We start from the raw sequence: 18,399 nt of genomic DNA on the forward strand, positions 1-18,399 counted from the left end.
AAAGGTCAAACTACAAAAAACACGGGCATATCAAAAGCTGAGCCCATCCACACGACCCTGCTTCGAAAGCGACCCCTCCCTTTTGCTCAGCCGCGTGTCTCAGAGTCGACAGTAAATAGCCCTACCGTGCCCCACCCCCCCATCTCGCTCGCGGCCCTCTCAAGTGCGCACGCGCCTTGCGCCTTCGCTCGCGCGTCCCTTTCCCAAGCCGTAGGCCGCGGTTGTTGGGAAGCGGCATGCGCGCGCCTGGTTGGAGGTGGTGCCTCTCGCGCAAACACGCAGGGAGTAGCCGTTGGTCGCTTGGCAGGCCGGCCAGCCGGTGGGAAAAGAAGGCGGTTGTCCGCGGCTCGTGCCTCGAGGTCGCCTCCGCTTCCGCCGCCTCCCTTTCGCCCTCCTCGCGCTTGGGACTGGCCATGAGAAGGCGGCTTCGGAAGGGGGCGGGGATGGCCGTTGCTCCTTCTCATGCCGCTTGGCGCCTACCTCCGTCTCCCTTCCCTTCCTCGGCCCCGGACTCTTGGGCTCAGGGCACCTGCCAGCCCTGAAGAGGGCCTCAGCGGCAGCACCCACCGCCAGCCCCAGTGGGAGGCTGGCCGCGAGCGCCGCCGCCGCCGCCCGTCCTTCGTCCTGCCGCCGTCCTCAATGTCTCCCCCGCCGCGGGGAGCCCACCCCATCCGCGCCCCTTTGGCCCACAGCAGCCCCCTGGGCGCCCGATCTCGGCCTCCCCTTCTTGGAGACCGGCGGCGAAGCCCGCCGCAACTGCCCGGGGGGAGGCCGAGCAGCGACGGAACCGGCCAGGCCGTCTCCCCCGCGGCGACGATGAAGGCGGAGGCGGGAGACAACAGCATGATCAACCTGTCTGTCCAGCAGGTGCTGAGTTTGTGGGCACACGGCACCTCGTTGCGGCACCTCACGGGTAACGCGCGGGAGGAACGGGCGTGGGGCTCCCGGAGGGGTCGGGGGCGTGATGGGAGAGGGGGGGACAGGGGTGCATGGTGTCCCTGACGGATGGAACTTGTGGAGGGATCTTGGACGAGAAAGGGCTCCTGAGGACCGCTGTTGGTCCGAAGAGAGGAGCCAGTTGCCCAGTGCGCTGTTGTTATGCATTTGGACTCTGTGGCATGCAGCGGTGTATGGATTAGACATGTGGGCCCTAAGGGGCAGGTATAGTGTGGTGTGTAGTGGATAGAGTGACAGCCTAGGACTCTGGAGACCAAGTTCAAATCCCCACTCAGCCATGGAAACTGACTGGAGGACTGAGACTGGTAAAAACACTCCTTATTTATCTCACTTATCTTGAAAGCCTTGTTAGGGTCACTGTAAGTCATTTCCCACTTGATGGCGCAGAACAAGGGGCAAGTGAAGCTTGTTTATGAACATAGATAGGTAGCAAGATGCTGTAGGATACTGTGAGGTTGTAGGCTTCTGAGAGTAACTGAATAGTAGAGGTCTCAGCACTAGAGATCCTCTCTGGAGTGTTAGCTAGAGCGCTGTGGGACTTAATTCTGGACTTAACACAGAGTATATATGCTGTGTGCTGTTTTTCGTTTCATAGCATAGAAAAAAACCATTTATGAATGAACATAATAAAGTACTGTGAAAGTGTTATTAGTGTTGAGAGAGTGGATGGAACTTTTGTTTCCCATTAGGGTTAGATTCTTGGACAGATCTTTATACTAGGGTTATTCTTAGCTTCAGTTTCCCATCTGTAATAGTATATTACAGACAATATTATTAGAACAATTTTAAATTAAATGTATGTTAATGTACGTTCTAAGCAAAGTTCTATACTGTATAATTCTTGTGGAACTAGCTCTCCAGAAATTGACAGAGTTAAAGATCCACCTAGATAATAGTATTTGAATGGAAGTAATCTTTTTAAATTAATGTTGAGTAGGGAAGATAATGGCAGTCTCTTTATTTTAAAAAGTTTTAATTTGTACACTTCATCTAGTTTTTTTTAAAGAAACCAGTTTAAACATATGGCTCCAATGCTTTTTGACAAAATACAGTGATCTGAATTATTTTCTAGTACAGTATTTAATTTATTTTATTTATTAATAAAATCATATGAAAGTTATCTGGGTCAAGCATCAACATCATCATTATATGCTGTCAAGTCAGTTCTGATTTTTAGTTACCCCTTGAGGAGTTTTCTAGGTACAATATGCCCAGAGGTGATTTATCATTCCCTTTTTCTAGGGACTGTGCAACTTGCCCAAGGCATAAGCCCAGTTTTAAAGAAACTATACAATCAAAACCAAAATGAAATATAGCAACAAAACTAGTTATACCCACAGGTTTTGGAACTGAGACACCCACACTGTGTAATTGAAAGGTCCTGGGTGAACCAAAATAATTTAGTTGTGCCAGTAAACTTTTCTAGAAAGACTGTTCTGCAACTAGAATTCCATTACTCATAAGTCCCTCTTCCTAATACAGTAGTTAACTGCCTCACTGCATTGATGTGCTGAAACTGTCATAATCATATGAAAGTTTATGCACAATCAAAATGTAGCATACTTTTCACTGGTAGCACAGCATAGTATAAGTGCCAGGTTAGGATGTTTTTTGCTCCAGAGAGTATTACTTGTCACAGCTCTTGTTTTCTATTCCATCTGATAAAGTGGAGTGGAGTCTAGAAAGGCTTCTATCGTAATACACTTACTAGCGTATAAAAAAGCACACAACTTTGTTTCAGTGCATTTTTCTCCTGCAACAGTTACTCCTTTAAGCAGCGTAATCAATGGCTGAAATCCTGTTGCATAATGTAGTATGTCACCCCAGAGTAGTCCCATTGAATCATTGGGGACTCTGTGAGTTAGTTTCTCTGTAAGTTGAGTTGATTCAAATGAGCCTACTCTATACAGTATGTGACTCACTTTAGCATAGTAAGTTGCAAGGAAAGTAGGCCCATTTGAATCAGTGAAACAGACAGAGGAGTTGACTCATCAAATTCCTATTCAGTGGACTTATTCTAGTGCAGCTTACTGTGCTAAGCAACAAACTTTCAGCCTCTGTGTCCAAGACATCAGACATGCACATAAAACTGTTGTGTCTGCGGTTGGGTTCTTATTTCAGGTTAGGCAGTTCCTCTTCAATGAAAGCTATAACAGGAGACTGATTAACATTAGTCAACAGTTTAATATATTTTAACAGTGCAGTATGTACAACAACTTCAATGGGTCCAACAGGACCAGCAACCATAGATGTTTCAGGCCACATCTTGTGTAACCTCGGCATCGCTAAATAAGTTTTTTAATGTGGGGGCATTCCAAACCTCTCCCAGTCGGTAGGTTTCTGCAGTGGCTGACTCCTCACCATGCAGATAGTCCCGCAACAAGGGTATCTAGCCCAGTTGCCTTCAGGGGGTGTCAAACCCATAGGGATCAGATCCACCACCTTCTTCCATGGACCCTTCTCTCTTGGGTAAATGTATATAGTCCATTCTGAAGGGTTTGACTCCCCCAACGGCATCTCAGTTCCCATGCGCTCTCATCCCTCCATCTCTTCCCTCCATCACCTTTTGCCTCTCCCTTTTGGGGAAAGGAGAACACATAGGTTCCTTTTGCCCCTCTTGACAGTGACTATTCTTCCTCTTTATCTCCCATTTCAGGACTCTCCCACTCCTCTGAACCCCAACTCCTCCCTCTTTATACCTTCTATTCCCATTACATCTTTTTTCTCCTCAATTGCTAAGAAACCCTCTACCATTGGCTGCTCTTTTCCTGCCACTGTCTTCCCACTTCCCTCTCTTCCTAACTTCCTGCCTTCTACCTAGAGCCATGTTTTGAACCATTGAAGGTCATGAAGTAAAGATGGTGCTGAATCCTTCAGCCTTAGACAAGTGAGGGAATGGCTCGCTTCTAAGTTTAGCCACTCTTACTGTTTCCCAACAGACAAATTACGAAACAAAACTACTGTGCCAAGCATGGATTAAAATAAATGATTACTGTATTAGAACAAATATTTTCTTGTTCAGCCAGGATCCACTATGCAATCAGTGCCTCATCTAGTAAGACCCTAACATGCCTGCCCACTTAGAAATTGTCTTCCTTTCATTTATGTGGTCAACCAATTCCAAACTACAAAGACCGTAGGACAAGTATGCTATAATTCAAGAATTGCCCTTCGCAATAAGCAAGGGATTCTTAGGAATCTATTGGGTTCTCTGAGGGCCATACTGTACTGTGGATTCCATGGTGTTCAGTAACTGCTGTACAGAGAACTAGAATGTCTACTGAACTGTTTAATATTCACAGTATGTTTTGCAAACTGGAACCAAGCTTGATGGTTTCTCATTGGCAAAATAAATACAGGTAGTTGTTACAAAGAACTTAGTTCATACTTGTGTTAGTGTATTTTTAAAAATAAATCCATTTACGTTTCCAGCTGTATACAGTACTTTTATAAATTTGCACATACCTACTAATATTTACTTGTGGCAGAAAAGATAGTAGGTAAAATAAAATAAAATAAAATAGAAACATAGTTTTGAAAAGCTGTTTTGGGGGGGAGAGGAAGTATTGCTACTGACCAAAAAGAGTTGCCATTAGTCAGAATTGATTTGATAACACATTATTACTATGAACATTACCCTGTTTTCCCAAAAATAAGACATAATCTGAAAATAAGCCCTAGTATGATTTTTCAGGATGCTTGTAATATAAGCCCTACCCCAATAATAAGCCCCAGTTAAATGAAAGCCTGCCCTCCACCATTGTGCAGCAACCAGAAGAAGATGACATAACTGTATTTGAATAAATGTAGATTGTTGTACATGAAAAAAATAAACTATCCCCTGAAAAATAAGCCCTAATGCGGTTTTTGGAGCAAAAATTAATATAAGACCCTGTCTTATTTTCAGGGAAACACGGTACTATTGTTGTTTTGATTATATAGATTTATATGTGCTGTCAAGTTGGAACTGACTTATAGCAACCCTAATAGGACTTTCAAGGTGAAATAATTAAGGAGAAGTTTTATCACCCACCACACACTGCAGATTTCCATGGCCGAGTAAGGATATAAACCCTGGTCTCTTGAGTCTTATTCTATCATTCTATCCATTACACCAGTGGTCCCCAACCTTGGGCCTCCAGATGTTCTTGGACTACAACTCCCAGAAGCCTTCACCACTACCTCTGCTGGCCAGGATTTCTGGGAGTTGAAGTCCAAGAACATCTGGAGGCCCAAGCTTGGGGACCACTGCATTACACCACACTAGTTATTATAGATTTTATACTTGATGTCAATGTTTCCTCTAATTTTCTGGAGAGTTGGGTAGCAGCCCCGCCCCATATATGCTGTGTTCTGGCCATGACCAGAAGCAAATAGGCAGCAATACTGGCTTGGCTATGCAGCCCTGATAGAAGGAACATAAGTTGATGTATATATAAAATGCTTGTAAAGAAAGCAGCCAATATGGAGCTCAGTATTAAGAAATTGGTAATTAATATATGTGATGTAATATAATGCGAGAACATTTAAAGAACATTTAAAATGGATGTTTTTCAGAATACATTTTTAAAGTAACCAATGGCTAACTTAAGTGTGTGTATGTGATGCAGCTTCTGGTTTTAAGAGTTTTTTAATTTGGAGGAAATATGTTCATCTCTATCCTGCTGATTCTCTCTGATTTTGACCAATTTATTACTTCATAAATAGCCTGTTCCCCAGTTAGCTAGTTTTCATTTTCAGCTTCATTTCACACTTGCGAATGGAAGATATTTTTATCCAGCATGTGTACGATATGTCCTAGAAAGTTCATTTTAATAACATGGGATATTCACAAAGTGATTCAAATAACTGTTTGAATTTCCTATATGTATTTAAAAATTGATCAGCATTTGCATCATTCTCTCTTCAAACTGGAAAACATACACTTGACTTTCATAATGACAACACTCAAAAGCAATATTATTAATAACTAAAATGTTCTTAATGCTCCTGGGACTTAATTTGGCATCTTGCTAATTTTAGAGGAGTTTAAGTTTGAAATATTGGTAATATTTCAATTGAAATTGGTGTATCTATTTCTTCTTCTAAAACACTTGTTTTGACTTTCTTTCAAAAATTATTTATGAGTAGCTTGATATGTACAGCATAGATCAGAAGCAACAGATTTCTAACTCATTTATGCTGTGTTTTGAATTGTTCTTTGACATTTATTTATTTACATCATTTATTTACTCCCTTTTAACAAAAGAGTCTCCTGAATAGTTCAAATTAAAGCTAGAAACATAAAATAGATTTACAAGAAAGTATGTATGGTGGGTTTTTTTAAAAAAAAGTAAGCAGTATATATGCTAAGAGTACAAGAAAATGGGATTTTAGGTAGGGATTACTTTTATGCATGTTTTTATGTTGTTTGTTTAAACTTAAGTTAGCATGTATTTGTTGTGATCAATAACATTTTCTCAGAAATTTTGACCTGCTGTTTGATTTCTTCCAGAAATGTGGTACTGGGTTTTCCTATGGGCTCTCTTCTCCTCTCTCTTTGTCCATGGTGCTGCAGGAGTTTTAATGTTTGTGATGCTGCAAAGGCATAGGCAAGGAAGAGTAATCTCTGTCATTGTGGTCAGCATTGGATTTCTGGGATCTTTAACTGGAGCTATGATAACCAGTAAGTCTTTAAAATATTTAAATAAAGTTATTCTTGCTTTTGAAGATCATTATTAATATTATAAACTTCATACACTGTTGAATTATTCAGTATATTGGAATTTGGATGGGCTTATTGTTGGAAAATTGAAAAATAGTCAGTCATGGTTTTTTGTATGTTGTTTCTTCTGTAGAATAAATGTTTCTTAACCATTTTTACTTACATTATTCAAAGGGCTGACATCTCAGTTACACACTCTAGAGAACTGTGACAGAGGAAACCCTCATTTTACCTATTCTCTGGCTGTCTACCAGTATTTTGGATACCTATTTGTTAAGGAGAGCTCTGTTTTTTGTAGCTTGTCACATTCACTGCTGAAGCGGTCTTTCTATCTAGTTATAAATGAGTGATCTGGTGAAATATTTTTTTATTTTCCTATGTGATTGTCCTGAAAAGCTAAAACTGGTCTTGAGAATTTAGTGACTTGAAGCCAGGGGGAAAAAAGTAAGTTTCATCCTCAAAGTGGAGGAATTGTGTTTTACGAGGGGGTGCTGATAAGTACTGAGCCTTTCCCAGAAAAAATTGATCTAGGAAGCTGTAACTGCCACACTATTCTACATATTCCCCCAGGAAGTCAATGCACTTGTGACATTGTCCTGCAGCTTTTTAAGTCCCTGCAAATAAAATTCTTCTGACTGCTGGTGTAACCACTCATTTACAGCATTAGTTGCCTCCAGAACACTCCCAAATCATTGTCCCTTTAGGTGTTTTTGAGTTTGGGAAACAGATAATACTCAGAAGGAGCCAGGTCGGGAGAATAGGGTGGATGGGGCATCACTTGAAAGCCTAAGGAGGTCAGTTTTGCCATTATTTCACCTGCAGTGTGTGATGAGGTGTTCTCATGCAACAGGACAACACCTTTGGAGAGCTTTCCTCGACGTTTTTCCTTGATGTTTTGCATCAACTTTGTCAATAAAGCACAGTAATATTTTGCAATTATGGTCGAACCCTGTTAGAGGTAGTCCACCAGCAGAACTCCCTTCTTATCCCAAAAAACTGTTGCCATTTGCTTCTGCACTGACCTTTGCACTCGGAACTTCTTTGGCCTAGGGGAACCACTGTGCCTCCATTCCTTAGACTGTTACTTTGTCTCAGGATTTTAACAGTAGATCCATGTCTCATCACCAGTTACCAGTTGGTCCAGGAAATCTGACTCATTTCTTGCAAAATGTTCCAAAGCAGCCACCGATGACTCCACACGTTTCCTCTTTTGCTCGGTTGTCAAAATTTTGGGGATGCACTTTGCTGCCAGCTTTCTCATTTCCAAGTCGTTGTGGATAATGACACCAACTCTCTCACGTGATATTCTCAGATATATAGCAATACTTTTGGCTGATATTTGGTGGTCCTCCATGATCATGTCAAGGATGGCTTTCACATTTGCAGGCACAGAGACAGAAACAGGCCTTCCACTGGGTTTTCACTTCAACTCCGAAATGGCCAGTTTAAAAATTGACAACCCAACATTTAACTGTTGCATCTGAAGGGCCACTGTCACCCATAATTTGTGACATTTCGTCATGGAACTGCTTTGCACCTTTCCCTTGGAGAAACAGGAACTTGATTATGGTCCTATGCTTTTCCACATTGAACTTTTCTAGAGGTGCTGCCATGTTCACTTTGTACCTGAACATGAAATATAAGTTAAAGTCATAGGTAGTTGATTTTTGCACCATTGAATACAGACTAATTGGCCAATACACCCTACAATTTATAGCTTCCTAGCTCAATTTTTTTCTGAGAAGGCTCAATACTTATCAGGACCCTCTGGCAAGAAGACTTCATAAGATGACTAGACCAGCTCCAATAGGAATGACTATTGGGGAAAAGACCCAACATCAGTGTCTTTTCCAGGGAGATTTCTCTTCTAATGAGATGGCCAAAGTATTGAAGCCTCAGTTTCAGGATCTGTACTTCCAGTGAGCACTCGGGGTTGATTTCCTGATTGGTTCCATTACTTCATCACTATTAGAATTCACTTAAGTTTCAGATAGTTAAAGGTAAGTTTATACTGCTACAGCTCAGGTATTACTTGGAATTAGGGTACAAGTCATGTGAATTGTGCATCCCCATGTTAAAGTATAGAAAGGGATGCCCAAAAAGTGAGTCAAATCCAGTCAATGGTTATTACAAGTAGTCCTAGTCATTTTCACATATCATTTGGTGGTTTAATTGACGTTTAAGATAAAGCAGCTTTTGGAACCATTTATTCATCTTATTAAGATATTATCCAGTAGCAATAGTTATTTTCTCTCTCTGATTTTGTCAGAACTTAATATTTTTGGCACATAGCTGCTGAAACTATCAGCACTTAGTATTTCTTAAAATAATCATATGATTGACTTCTTTCCTGAGAAGAGGTTATGGCAACTCAAGAATAGCTTAGTACAGATATCCATGCTAAATCCTGGTTTGTGTGGGAAGGGGGAATAGATACTGGCTAAAATCCAGTAGTGGAACTTATGCCTCATAAGGCTGATGACATCATCAGCTTTACACAGGGTAAGTTTCACTTCTGGATTTCACACATTCTGTTCCTCAGTGTACTTGGAAGTATGAAGGAAAAGTAATTCTGGTTGTTCTTTGTGACATACAATGAAATGCCACATGGGGCTACTTTCTGTAGCTGTATTCTGTTAAAAAGAATCACCATGTGTACAGTACATAACCTAACCATATTTAGTGTACTTGGTATATGTGGAAATGTAACTGAAAAAGTCTGTTTCAATGACTGTGCTATTCATATATAGTCAGTGGTTGTACAGTATTATCCAGTCATTCTATCACCACTAAATACTCTACACTACAAATCTTTTTAAAAGTATCCTGTTCTTAGGCATTTTGTTTAATATCAAGATCATCTTTATACTGTCAAGTTCACTATAATAGGGCAATTCAGTACAGTAGATTACTCAACATATATAGCTTGTAGAGAAATGTAAAGGAGTGGCATTCCAGTGGTTTGAAAAAAACAGCTCAGGTGATCTGGAAACAATTGTAGCTATAAAGTTAATTCTTATCAAGTGCTTTCAGAGATTCTGCTTTAAGTGCTTAGCTGACTAGATCGTGTTCCAAAGTACAACATTTTGTCCTATAGTTTTGCAGATGTAAAACTATAGTGGGTGCCTGATTAATTTTTTTATTGATTGTACCCATTTATTGATTCTGCCCATTTAGTATTGAATCAGTACTCTGGGCTGCTAACAAAAGAACATATAACACGACATTCAACCCAAAATAACACATAAAGGTAACAGAACACACACAATAATGTCTATAATATCATGGCCACCACCAAGAAGACCAGGTTCCTGGTGGTTGTTTTCTAGGCCTCCGTGACGTTCCACAGCTATAGAGCCTGAGATGATCAGGTGGCTCCTTGTCTATGTCATCAGTCATCATATACTGGAATTGATCAAACAAAACCAGTCAAGATAGTACATTGGACAATTGACTCGATCAACTGCATTGCTAACAGAGTCTAGGTCCCTATGGATTGTCTCAATCTTGGGCTGAAAGGGGACTGCAGAATGATTACACGTTATATGTTTAGATCAGATTGAGGGGTCAGTGATCGAAACATGAAGTATGTGATTATGTATTTATCAGGGTACAGTAATAGAACATTAACATTTAATAATTTATACCCTGGAAGGATTTTTGAATGTAAACATGTTTATATATGATCTTGTAATTTCACTCCCCCCTCTTGTGCTTTTTAGGTGCTGCAGTAGCTGGAATTTACAGAGTAGCTGGGAAAAGCATGGCTCCTTTAGAAGCACTGGTATTTGGAGTTGGACAGACCGTACTGACATTGATAATTTCATTTTCAAGGATTCTTGCTACACTTTGAATCTTCTATGAAGCTTTGTTTATACAAGGAAGAAGTCAGCAGTGAAGCTTTTCAGAAGTTGCTTCAGTAACTGCTGAATTTGAGTTATGAGAGGAAATACCTGTTACATGGGCTGCAAAGCTAGAGGTCCCATCCATTTGGAAAGTACTTCCTGCTGCAGTCCAAAAATGACACACTACTGCGTTGCACCTAATGTGCCTCTGTTACAGGCAAAGTGTGATCAGCTTAGGAGAAGCTGCAAGATAAAGCACCTTTGTGAAGCTGCTGATCAGGCAAATGCCTTCAGTGTGATCACTATTCATAACAGTGTTGAAGGAAATACCAGGGCATTTCTGAAGAATAGATAAATGTGCCAAATGTGATGTTGCATTTTTTTAAAAAATATTGATAGTGTGACCATTTAAATGTGTAGTTACTGAGTGCTGCAAAATTGAAAAAATTCAGAAACACCAACAGGGCACTTGCTGCTTATCATCATCATCATTGAATCCCACTAAATGCAAAATGTTGCTACATTTATGAGAAGGAAAATTTACCTATTCAATTTACATAAAAGCATAGCTGGGATTCTTTGGCTGAAAGAAACCTCTAGTAAGAATACGAATGTGATCTATCCAGTATTTTAAAAAACGGATTTACTTAAGGTAAACTACATTTATTAAAACCAGCCCTTCATAACTTTATTTCTGTTCAGTACTATCAATTTGTGATGTGTCCAAAAGTGACGTCAAAGAGTAAACAAAAGTTTTATGAGTCAGTTGCCTAAACGGTCTATAAAATGAAATATAAATTACTCTGAAAACATTTACTTTTTTAAAAACTGTCAAATATGTTCCATAATTATCTAAATGTAACTTAATTTGTATCAGGAAGCCAATCACATTGATCTTTTTTGTTAGAGTTAAACATTCATTGATGTACTGTATTCTCAAAGGCTTTCATGGCCGGGATCTGATGGTTGTTGTGGGTTTTTCGGGCTCTTTGGCCATGTTCTGAAGGTTGTGCTTCCTAACATTTTGCCAGTATCTCTGGCCAGCATCTTCAGAGGACAGGAGTCAGAACTCCTGTCAGAACAGAAGAGCACAGATAGAGTTCTTACCTCTGAAGATGCTGGCCACAGAGACTAGCAAAACGTTAGGAAGAACAACCTTCAGAACACGGCCAAAGAGCCCGAAAAACCCACAGCAACCATTCAGTTATGTATCAAGGCGGGTAGGAACTACAAGTCCTGGAAAGCACATATTTACGATATGTCAGTTAAACTGACAAAGAAACTGAGAAAATTGAAGGTTGCTGAACAAAATGGTTATTCCAGCAAACTATCAGTATCAAGGGAGGAACAATTTAAAATATTTCTGCTTCCTAAGATTTAAATAATTGGAGCAATTAAATGTGACTTTCATGTGTGTAGCTTCCAGTAGACATGTTCTCTGTATATGTGTGTTTAACAAGAGTAGTAGTGGTGTGACTATTGTCTTTACTGTAAAATATGTCAGTGGTGAGAAATGACAGGGCATTTATCTAAATGGGTAAATGTAAGTAAATGAAAAGAGTGAATAAATCACACCTTTGAGATGATTTTCATGCTGTCCCCTTTATGAAAGCACACCTATAATCAAGCCACCCCCTGAACTATGTGAGCATCTGAAAAAAAAGGAGCAAACTTCCATATTTGGGAAGCCAGCACAGGTGTTAGCAGTTTGAAAACCATTTTTGACACCCACTCAAGACTGCTAGGTACAGTACTTTAGGTGCCCAATTACACCTCGTTTATTCTGCCTACAGTTGCTTTCCCTAAAAAGGAGTGGTCCTATCTGGAAACATGTGACAAATAGGTAGAAAGAATGGAGGCCTAAGGATTAGAGATGAGCATGAACCGAACCACAAACTAGGGAAAACACACACAAACTGAGCTGGTTCAGTTTGTGGTTTGGTTTGTGGATCCTGTTTTGCCAAAACAAAACAAAGCACTGAATTTTTTCCCCTTGGCACTTTGTTTTGCTTCAGTAAAACGGCATGCCCCCTCCCTCTACCCCATTGCCTCTCTACCTTGTCATGAAGCTGCTCCTGCCGCCACTGCCACTGCCATCCTGAGAGGCAGCAGGCCCAGCTCCAGAAGGCAGGCTGCTAAGCTGATAGATGGGTACATGCACACAGGAAGCAGGCCCAGCCTCCATGCAAGGAGCTGGGCCTTCTGCTTCTCAAGGTGGTGGCAGCAGTTTCAAAATAAGGTAGGGTGGCAACAGAGACGGGGAAGAATGGGTGGTCTCCCCCAGAATGAACTAAAAAAATGACCCATAAAGTTTGTTTAGCAGATAATTTTAATCTTTTCCATGTTTTAATCTTTTATTTTATTTTAAATTATATATTTAATTTGCCTTTTAATATTTAACTTTTTGTTTTAATTGTGTTAATTTTAATGCTGTGAGCCGCCTTGGGGCCCTTTGTTGGGTGAAATGTGGCATACAAATAAAACTAATAATAATAATAATTTTGGGGTCATGATAATTCATGGGTAGCCATAACCACCAGTTTTCCAGTTCCTGCCCATCTCTACTGTAGAGCAGTAAATCCCAGATGTTCTTGGACTACAGCTCCCAGAAATCCTGGCCAGCACAGCTGGTGGTGAAGGCTTCTGGAAGTTTTAGTCTAAGAACATCTGGGAACCTAAAATTGGGAATCTCTGCTCTAGATGATCCTGCCTTTACTACTATTCTAGCTTAGTTCTAATATGGATGAACGGGCTTGATTTCATATATTCCTTCACTATTGACTAAATTTTGCGGTAGGCCCACTGCATTAATGGGATCCAAATCCTGTTCATCCATTAGCTGTGTTCAGATTATCATTTGGATTGAATTTGTAAGAGGTCAGAATGGGAACTAGCCCTTAAAAGTTCTGTTTGAAATAGTCTGTATGTGCATTTTGAAGAAAGGTACAGGCATGGCCACAGGGTGTCATGGTAGCCAATTTTAATGCAACAGAACTCACACCTGCAGCAATAATACTTTGACAGCACAGTGCTTTGTTCCACAGCCTTTTTAAACACAGTGGGCTAATAACACAGTTTTTACTTATGGTACATGTACTAGTACAATATATTGCTAATAGTTATTTGGCTAAAAATAACATTTTAAAAATATATTTGTTTTTAGCCTTTCTTTATTCTTGTATTTTTAGTGATAGACTGCTGTACTGAAAGATCCTGCCTGTATACTTGGAGCTTCTTCATGGTTGTGTGACTCCACAGCTTTATCTGCTATAGTCACCAATAGAAACTTTATGTTCATCCAGAGCTCTGGATCAAGGTCATAGGGGAATGGAAGCAACATTAAGACTAGATACTTTTAAAATACATTAGCACATTTCATTATTTTTCCCTTTTATGTAATTTTAACTTCAACCCCAGATACATTCTAAACATTCAGTAGTAAAAATGTTTAATTTATAGTGCCTTGAGCGTATGTTGGAAATAATTTTCTAGCTTGTTTACTTTGTTGTTGTTCTGTCTTTGCCACTAGATTAACTGTTTGACAGTGTAGTGTGGTGTACCGTTGTTAACTTTAAAGGGGAGAGGGTTGGAAAATGCAACCCTTAATTAAAATAAGTTCAGAATTTTTTCTAAACTTAGTTGGCAGTACTGTATATCTTCAGGGCTGCCTAGCTAGAAATCTATATCTTGGTTTCTATGTTTTACTGTGCATCAGAACATTTTGTATGTGACGCAGTTGTGAATGTTCTATGTGAAGTGATTTGACACCTAGTATTGTATGTAGTCAATAATAATCCTATGAAGCAAGCACTTCTCAGGCTCCAGTACTAAAGACAGTTATGAAAACTGTAAAGGTACGTTTTCAAGTCCGTTGACTTTAGGGCTATATGCAGAAATGAATTTTTATGCTTGAGACTCAGATGCTTCCTGTGTTGTTTGTGGCTGCTTCATTCTGACAAAACTATTGTCATCTAAAACAAATACAATCAGTATTAAGGCTAGGCTAGTAATAATTTGTGGTATAGGTATATATTTATTTTTATTAAAATATTGCAATGCATTTACTTGGTACCAACAGTATAACAGGTTTTGAGCACAAGCAACTTTTTAAAAGGAATCTCAGAAGAGCTAAGCAGAACTGTTTTGCAACAGGAAGCAGTTGTATCTCACGCCTTGTAATACTCAGCTGTTGTGATGTTTTTAGGATAAATCAATGTATGTGATTGCTCTTTTTCTACTAAAACTGATGCAGTAAATACTCACAACTGCTGTTCAGTAGTGAGGAAAGTATATATTTGAACAATCAATAAGAACCAGTAATGAAAAGATTTCTGGCCTTACAACTTTGGAAGGATACGTCAAACTTGTGTTTTAAAGTAAAGGTGGAGTTGGTTTACTCAGTGCATTTTCAAACTAATTTCTATAATAATATAGGAGGGAGGTACCCAAGGAAATGTGCTTGATTACAATATGCTCTCCTAGATTCAGTCTTAAATGTGAGGCATAAGAAATAATGTTACTAGGGCAGTTTTTCAGCTTCTAAAAAGGATGATATTTTGTGTATTATTCTTTCAGGTTTGTAGTGGAGTGCTCTACTTCGGGGTGAAATGTCCTTGTGTGAATGGTATGAGAAGTATTACCTTCAGCTGCTAAGGAAATGAAGGGAAATATTTACATTATATTACATTAATCTTCAAAATCCATCTGGTTAAATAATTAAACATGTTACATGACAAGTATTCTTAGAGCAGAAGCTATACGTAGTCTCAGTATTTGCCCACATTATTAGAAGATTTCACATTATTCAGAAGAAACTTTTCCAGGTCTGGTTCAGTTGTTTAGCTTAAATTTTAAAAAGTGATATTTCATGTAGCAATGAAATTCTAAAATCCAGAGCCACATTGAACAATAATCTGTTTTAAATTATGAATACATGGGCCAAAGAGATGGTTTTGGATATGTTGTATTTATTCATAATATAACATTTTAAATGTATTTTTTTCTGTATTGAATTTGAGGAAAGCAGTACTGTTTCTTCCTCAGTTTTGCACTTTGCTATATTTTGTTTTAGTGTGATGAACTTCAACTTGAAGTTTGCATATTTTGTTGTAGAATAATCAGTCAACTTACAGTATGATTAAACTGAATTTTAAGGTTAGTTTTATTTGATGTTTATGATCTGATGCATTGATAACTCTATTTACATAGTCTTTTTGCCGAAATATGATTAAGCTTAATATTCTAAAACACTAGTTTTGTGTGTGTCATCCAAATTCTTACATATAGTAAGACTCCTGTAACCTTGGGATCACTATCCAAGGAGTGTCTTAGCCATGTCCTGAAAATATTAAAAGTATTACCGTATTTTTTTGCTCCGTAAGACGCACCTGACCTTAAGACATGCCTAATTTTTAGAGGAGGAACACAGGGAAAATATATTCTGAACCAAATAGTATAATAAAATATTTAATAAACTATAACAGAATAACATTTGAACCATGTAAAGTGAACAGCAGTCAACAGTGACATTATCAGCCAGTGATAAGACCTATACCACTCTACCTATATTTTACATTTCCTTTCATCCACCTCCTCCCCATGCTTATAGAAATGTCTCAATGACAGATGAGATTGTTGTGCAGCTCTGCCCATCTACAGCTCAAGCCTATATTAAGTTAGAAATGATTTGTCTGATTTGGCACTGCATTGAGAGGTCCCTTTTAGTTGTGTGGAGGATAAATAGTGGAATTAAACTATTTAACAGCTGGTTTTCCTTATATACTTTAGGTTATGCAAAAGAACAGCAACACAAAGCTTAACCTGATCCCATTCACCAGCAGTAGCACATGCTCAGCCTAAGACCAAATCTCCATTTTCTGACATAATTGAACATTTATAGCATGTAAGGCACAACAGGTTAGGCCACACAAAGCCATGAACAATGTTCTTGGTGACCAAAAAAAAACTGAATACAAACTATAGTAGCTGAAATCAGGAAGCAGGTACTGTAATCCAGTTAGACGTCACGAGGCACAATTAGTTTCCTTGCTGCTACACCCTTTGGAAATACATGTACATTCTCTATTAGATGCTCAGAACTAGTTGAAAAGTTTGCAAGTTGAATCCAAATTTCCCATAGAAATACATTGAAAATTAATTAATGCATTTTATGGGGGGGGAAAGGTCAGAAACTTTAAAAAACTTGAAAGAAAGTCACTTACCAGGTACTGTAGACTGAGCCTTGCTCTTCACAGTGCCTTGGTAAACCCCAGAACAGCCAAAAAAGAGCCCTAAACAGCTAAAAGCCAGCAGGCAGGCGGCAGCCATTTTGTGCTCTTCTCCGCTCCTGCTCCTTCCCCCTCCCCTCTCCCCACCTAACAGCTGATTGGCGCTGGTCTGAAAGGCTTTGCAGCCAGCTTTTAAAGCAAGTACCCCTATGCATGTTTCTACACAAGCAGGTTTCAGTTCAAACGGAGCACCTTTTCACCCAAGCACTAACCCCAAACAAACAGCTTTTAAATTAAATTTTACATTTTAAAACGACAATACCAGGCAGTCCCAGGTCTCTCTCCCAGCTCTCTAACTGCTTGGACTAGCAAGGAAGCAGACAAGCAGCCTCTTCACTAACTGAAAGTTTGAATTTTCCCGCTTTCCCTGCCTTCCCCGCATATTAAGTATGCTAATATCTGTGCACTGGAGGATTGTGGGAGGAACATCCAACCCCTGATGGGGGTCCTGTGGGGCACCCCAAAACAATGAGTAGCTCTCTTGGCCTCTTTCAGGACTGGGGCTGTGCAGCCCTGTTCTGATCAGGAGGAGCAGCCAGGGGGTCACCATGCCTTTGGGGGACAGGGGACAGAAAGGGGTAGGAGGTTCAGAGGCCATTCCAACTCATACCGGGCAGGGGAGTTACCATGATTATCAAAGTGGTTTTCCCAGGGTGAGGCTCATCTATTGCACTTTGGATGTGCTGCCCCCTGTGATTTCCCCCAAATACGGGAAAATCAACTGCCTGGGGGGGGGGGGAACTGTGTTTGTGGTTTCCCCTGGTGTTTCTAGAATTACTCTCCCCTTTTGTCCTTGGCTGTTTTCACTGCCTGCTGCGATAGGCCTGTTGGCCTTGCTGGTTTTCCAGGTGGGCTCCAGGAAGCAGATCCTGGAAAGCCAGCAGTGCAGAATGGTGAGGTCCAAACAGCAAGCAGTCTCTGGTGCTAGTTCAGAGGCCTCCCAGCATGGCAGTGGGGGGCTTCTGGGTGGGGGAGTGAACCCCTTTTTTACTCTATTCGTTCCATAAGACGCACATACTTTCTTCCCCCACTATGTGGGGGGGAGTGCGTCTTATGGAGCAAAAAATACAGTAAATGAAAAACCCAGAATTACGTATCCCCATAATGTAACTATCAGGACTGGTCACTAGAGGGAACCAGAGACTATGCTATATATGGGTACGTGAGCCATAAGTCGTGGATCGCTACCCCCTGGCAGCCTGAGTCAGCTGCAGCCGCAGTGCTAGCGCCCGACAGGTGACGGCCAGGTTCTGGACCAGCTGGCGGTGGTGGGCCAGCTGAGTTATAGGCAGTGGCGGGGTTGGACACGAAACTACTTTCTAGGTGAACATTTTCTAAGTTATCCTTATTAAAGAGACTATTGATCAGAAAATGAGTAGTGATTACATTTTGAAAACTGGCTCTTCACGTAGATCTTGCAGCACCTCTTTTTCTGTTAAAGTTAAAATGTGGTTGAACTGCTGAAGTTTTGGAAATACAAAATATAGTTAAGAGTTAGTTGCCTTTTATTGCAAAGCCCAAGGTTTAATAAAATTGTGGAACAAAATGGAAAAAAGCCCTCAGTCTCTTAGGAACTGCAGACCTTATTCTGTACTGTTCAAAGGAT

General features: G+C 40.1%; 1 protein-coding gene and 1 non-coding gene across 2 annotated transcripts; both read left to right on the top strand.

Annotated features, from left to right (window-relative positions):
* Positions 1 to 319: 319 nt before the first annotated feature.
* On the top strand, positions 320 to 12,092 carry TMEM170B (transmembrane protein 170B). Its single transcript, XM_072998610.2, has 3 exons — positions 320 to 913; positions 6,452 to 6,622; positions 10,384 to 12,092. The coding sequence occupies exons 1-3, from the start codon at positions 463 to 465 to the stop codon at positions 10,512 to 10,514; spliced, it is 753 nt and encodes a 250-aa protein (XP_072854711.2). The 5' UTR covers positions 320 to 462; the 3' UTR covers positions 10,515 to 12,092.
* Positions 12,093 to 17,395: 5,303 nt separating this feature from the next.
* Positions 17,396 to 17,555, top strand: LOC140707112 (U1 spliceosomal RNA). The gene has a single exon (XR_012087097.2). It is a non-coding gene; the product is annotated as a U1 spliceosomal RNA (small nuclear RNA).
* Positions 17,556 to 18,399: the final 844 nt, after the last annotated feature.

The sequence above is a fragment of the Pogona vitticeps genome, chromosome 4 (genome assembly GCF_051106095.1).
Source record: "Pogona vitticeps strain Pit_001003342236 chromosome 4, PviZW2.1, whole genome shotgun sequence".
Lineage (NCBI taxonomy): Eukaryota > Metazoa > Chordata > Lepidosauria > Squamata > Agamidae > Pogona > Pogona vitticeps.

What these genes read in the sequence shown, in the direction of transcription:
- TMEM170B (XM_072998610.2), top strand. Translation starts at nt 463, where the DNA reads ATGCCGCTTGGCGCCTACCTCCGTCTCCCTTCCCTTCCTCGGCCCCGG. An exon ending in CTCGTTGCGGCACCTCACGG is followed by an intron (nt 914 to 6,451) that starts GTAACGCGCGGG and finishes GATTTCTTCCAG; the next exon opens with AAATGTGGTACTGGGTTTTC. An exon ending in AACTGGAGCTATGATAACCA is followed by an intron (nt 6,623 to 10,383) that starts GTAAGTCTTTAA and finishes TGTGCTTTTTAG; the next exon opens with GTGCTGCAGTAGCTGGAATT.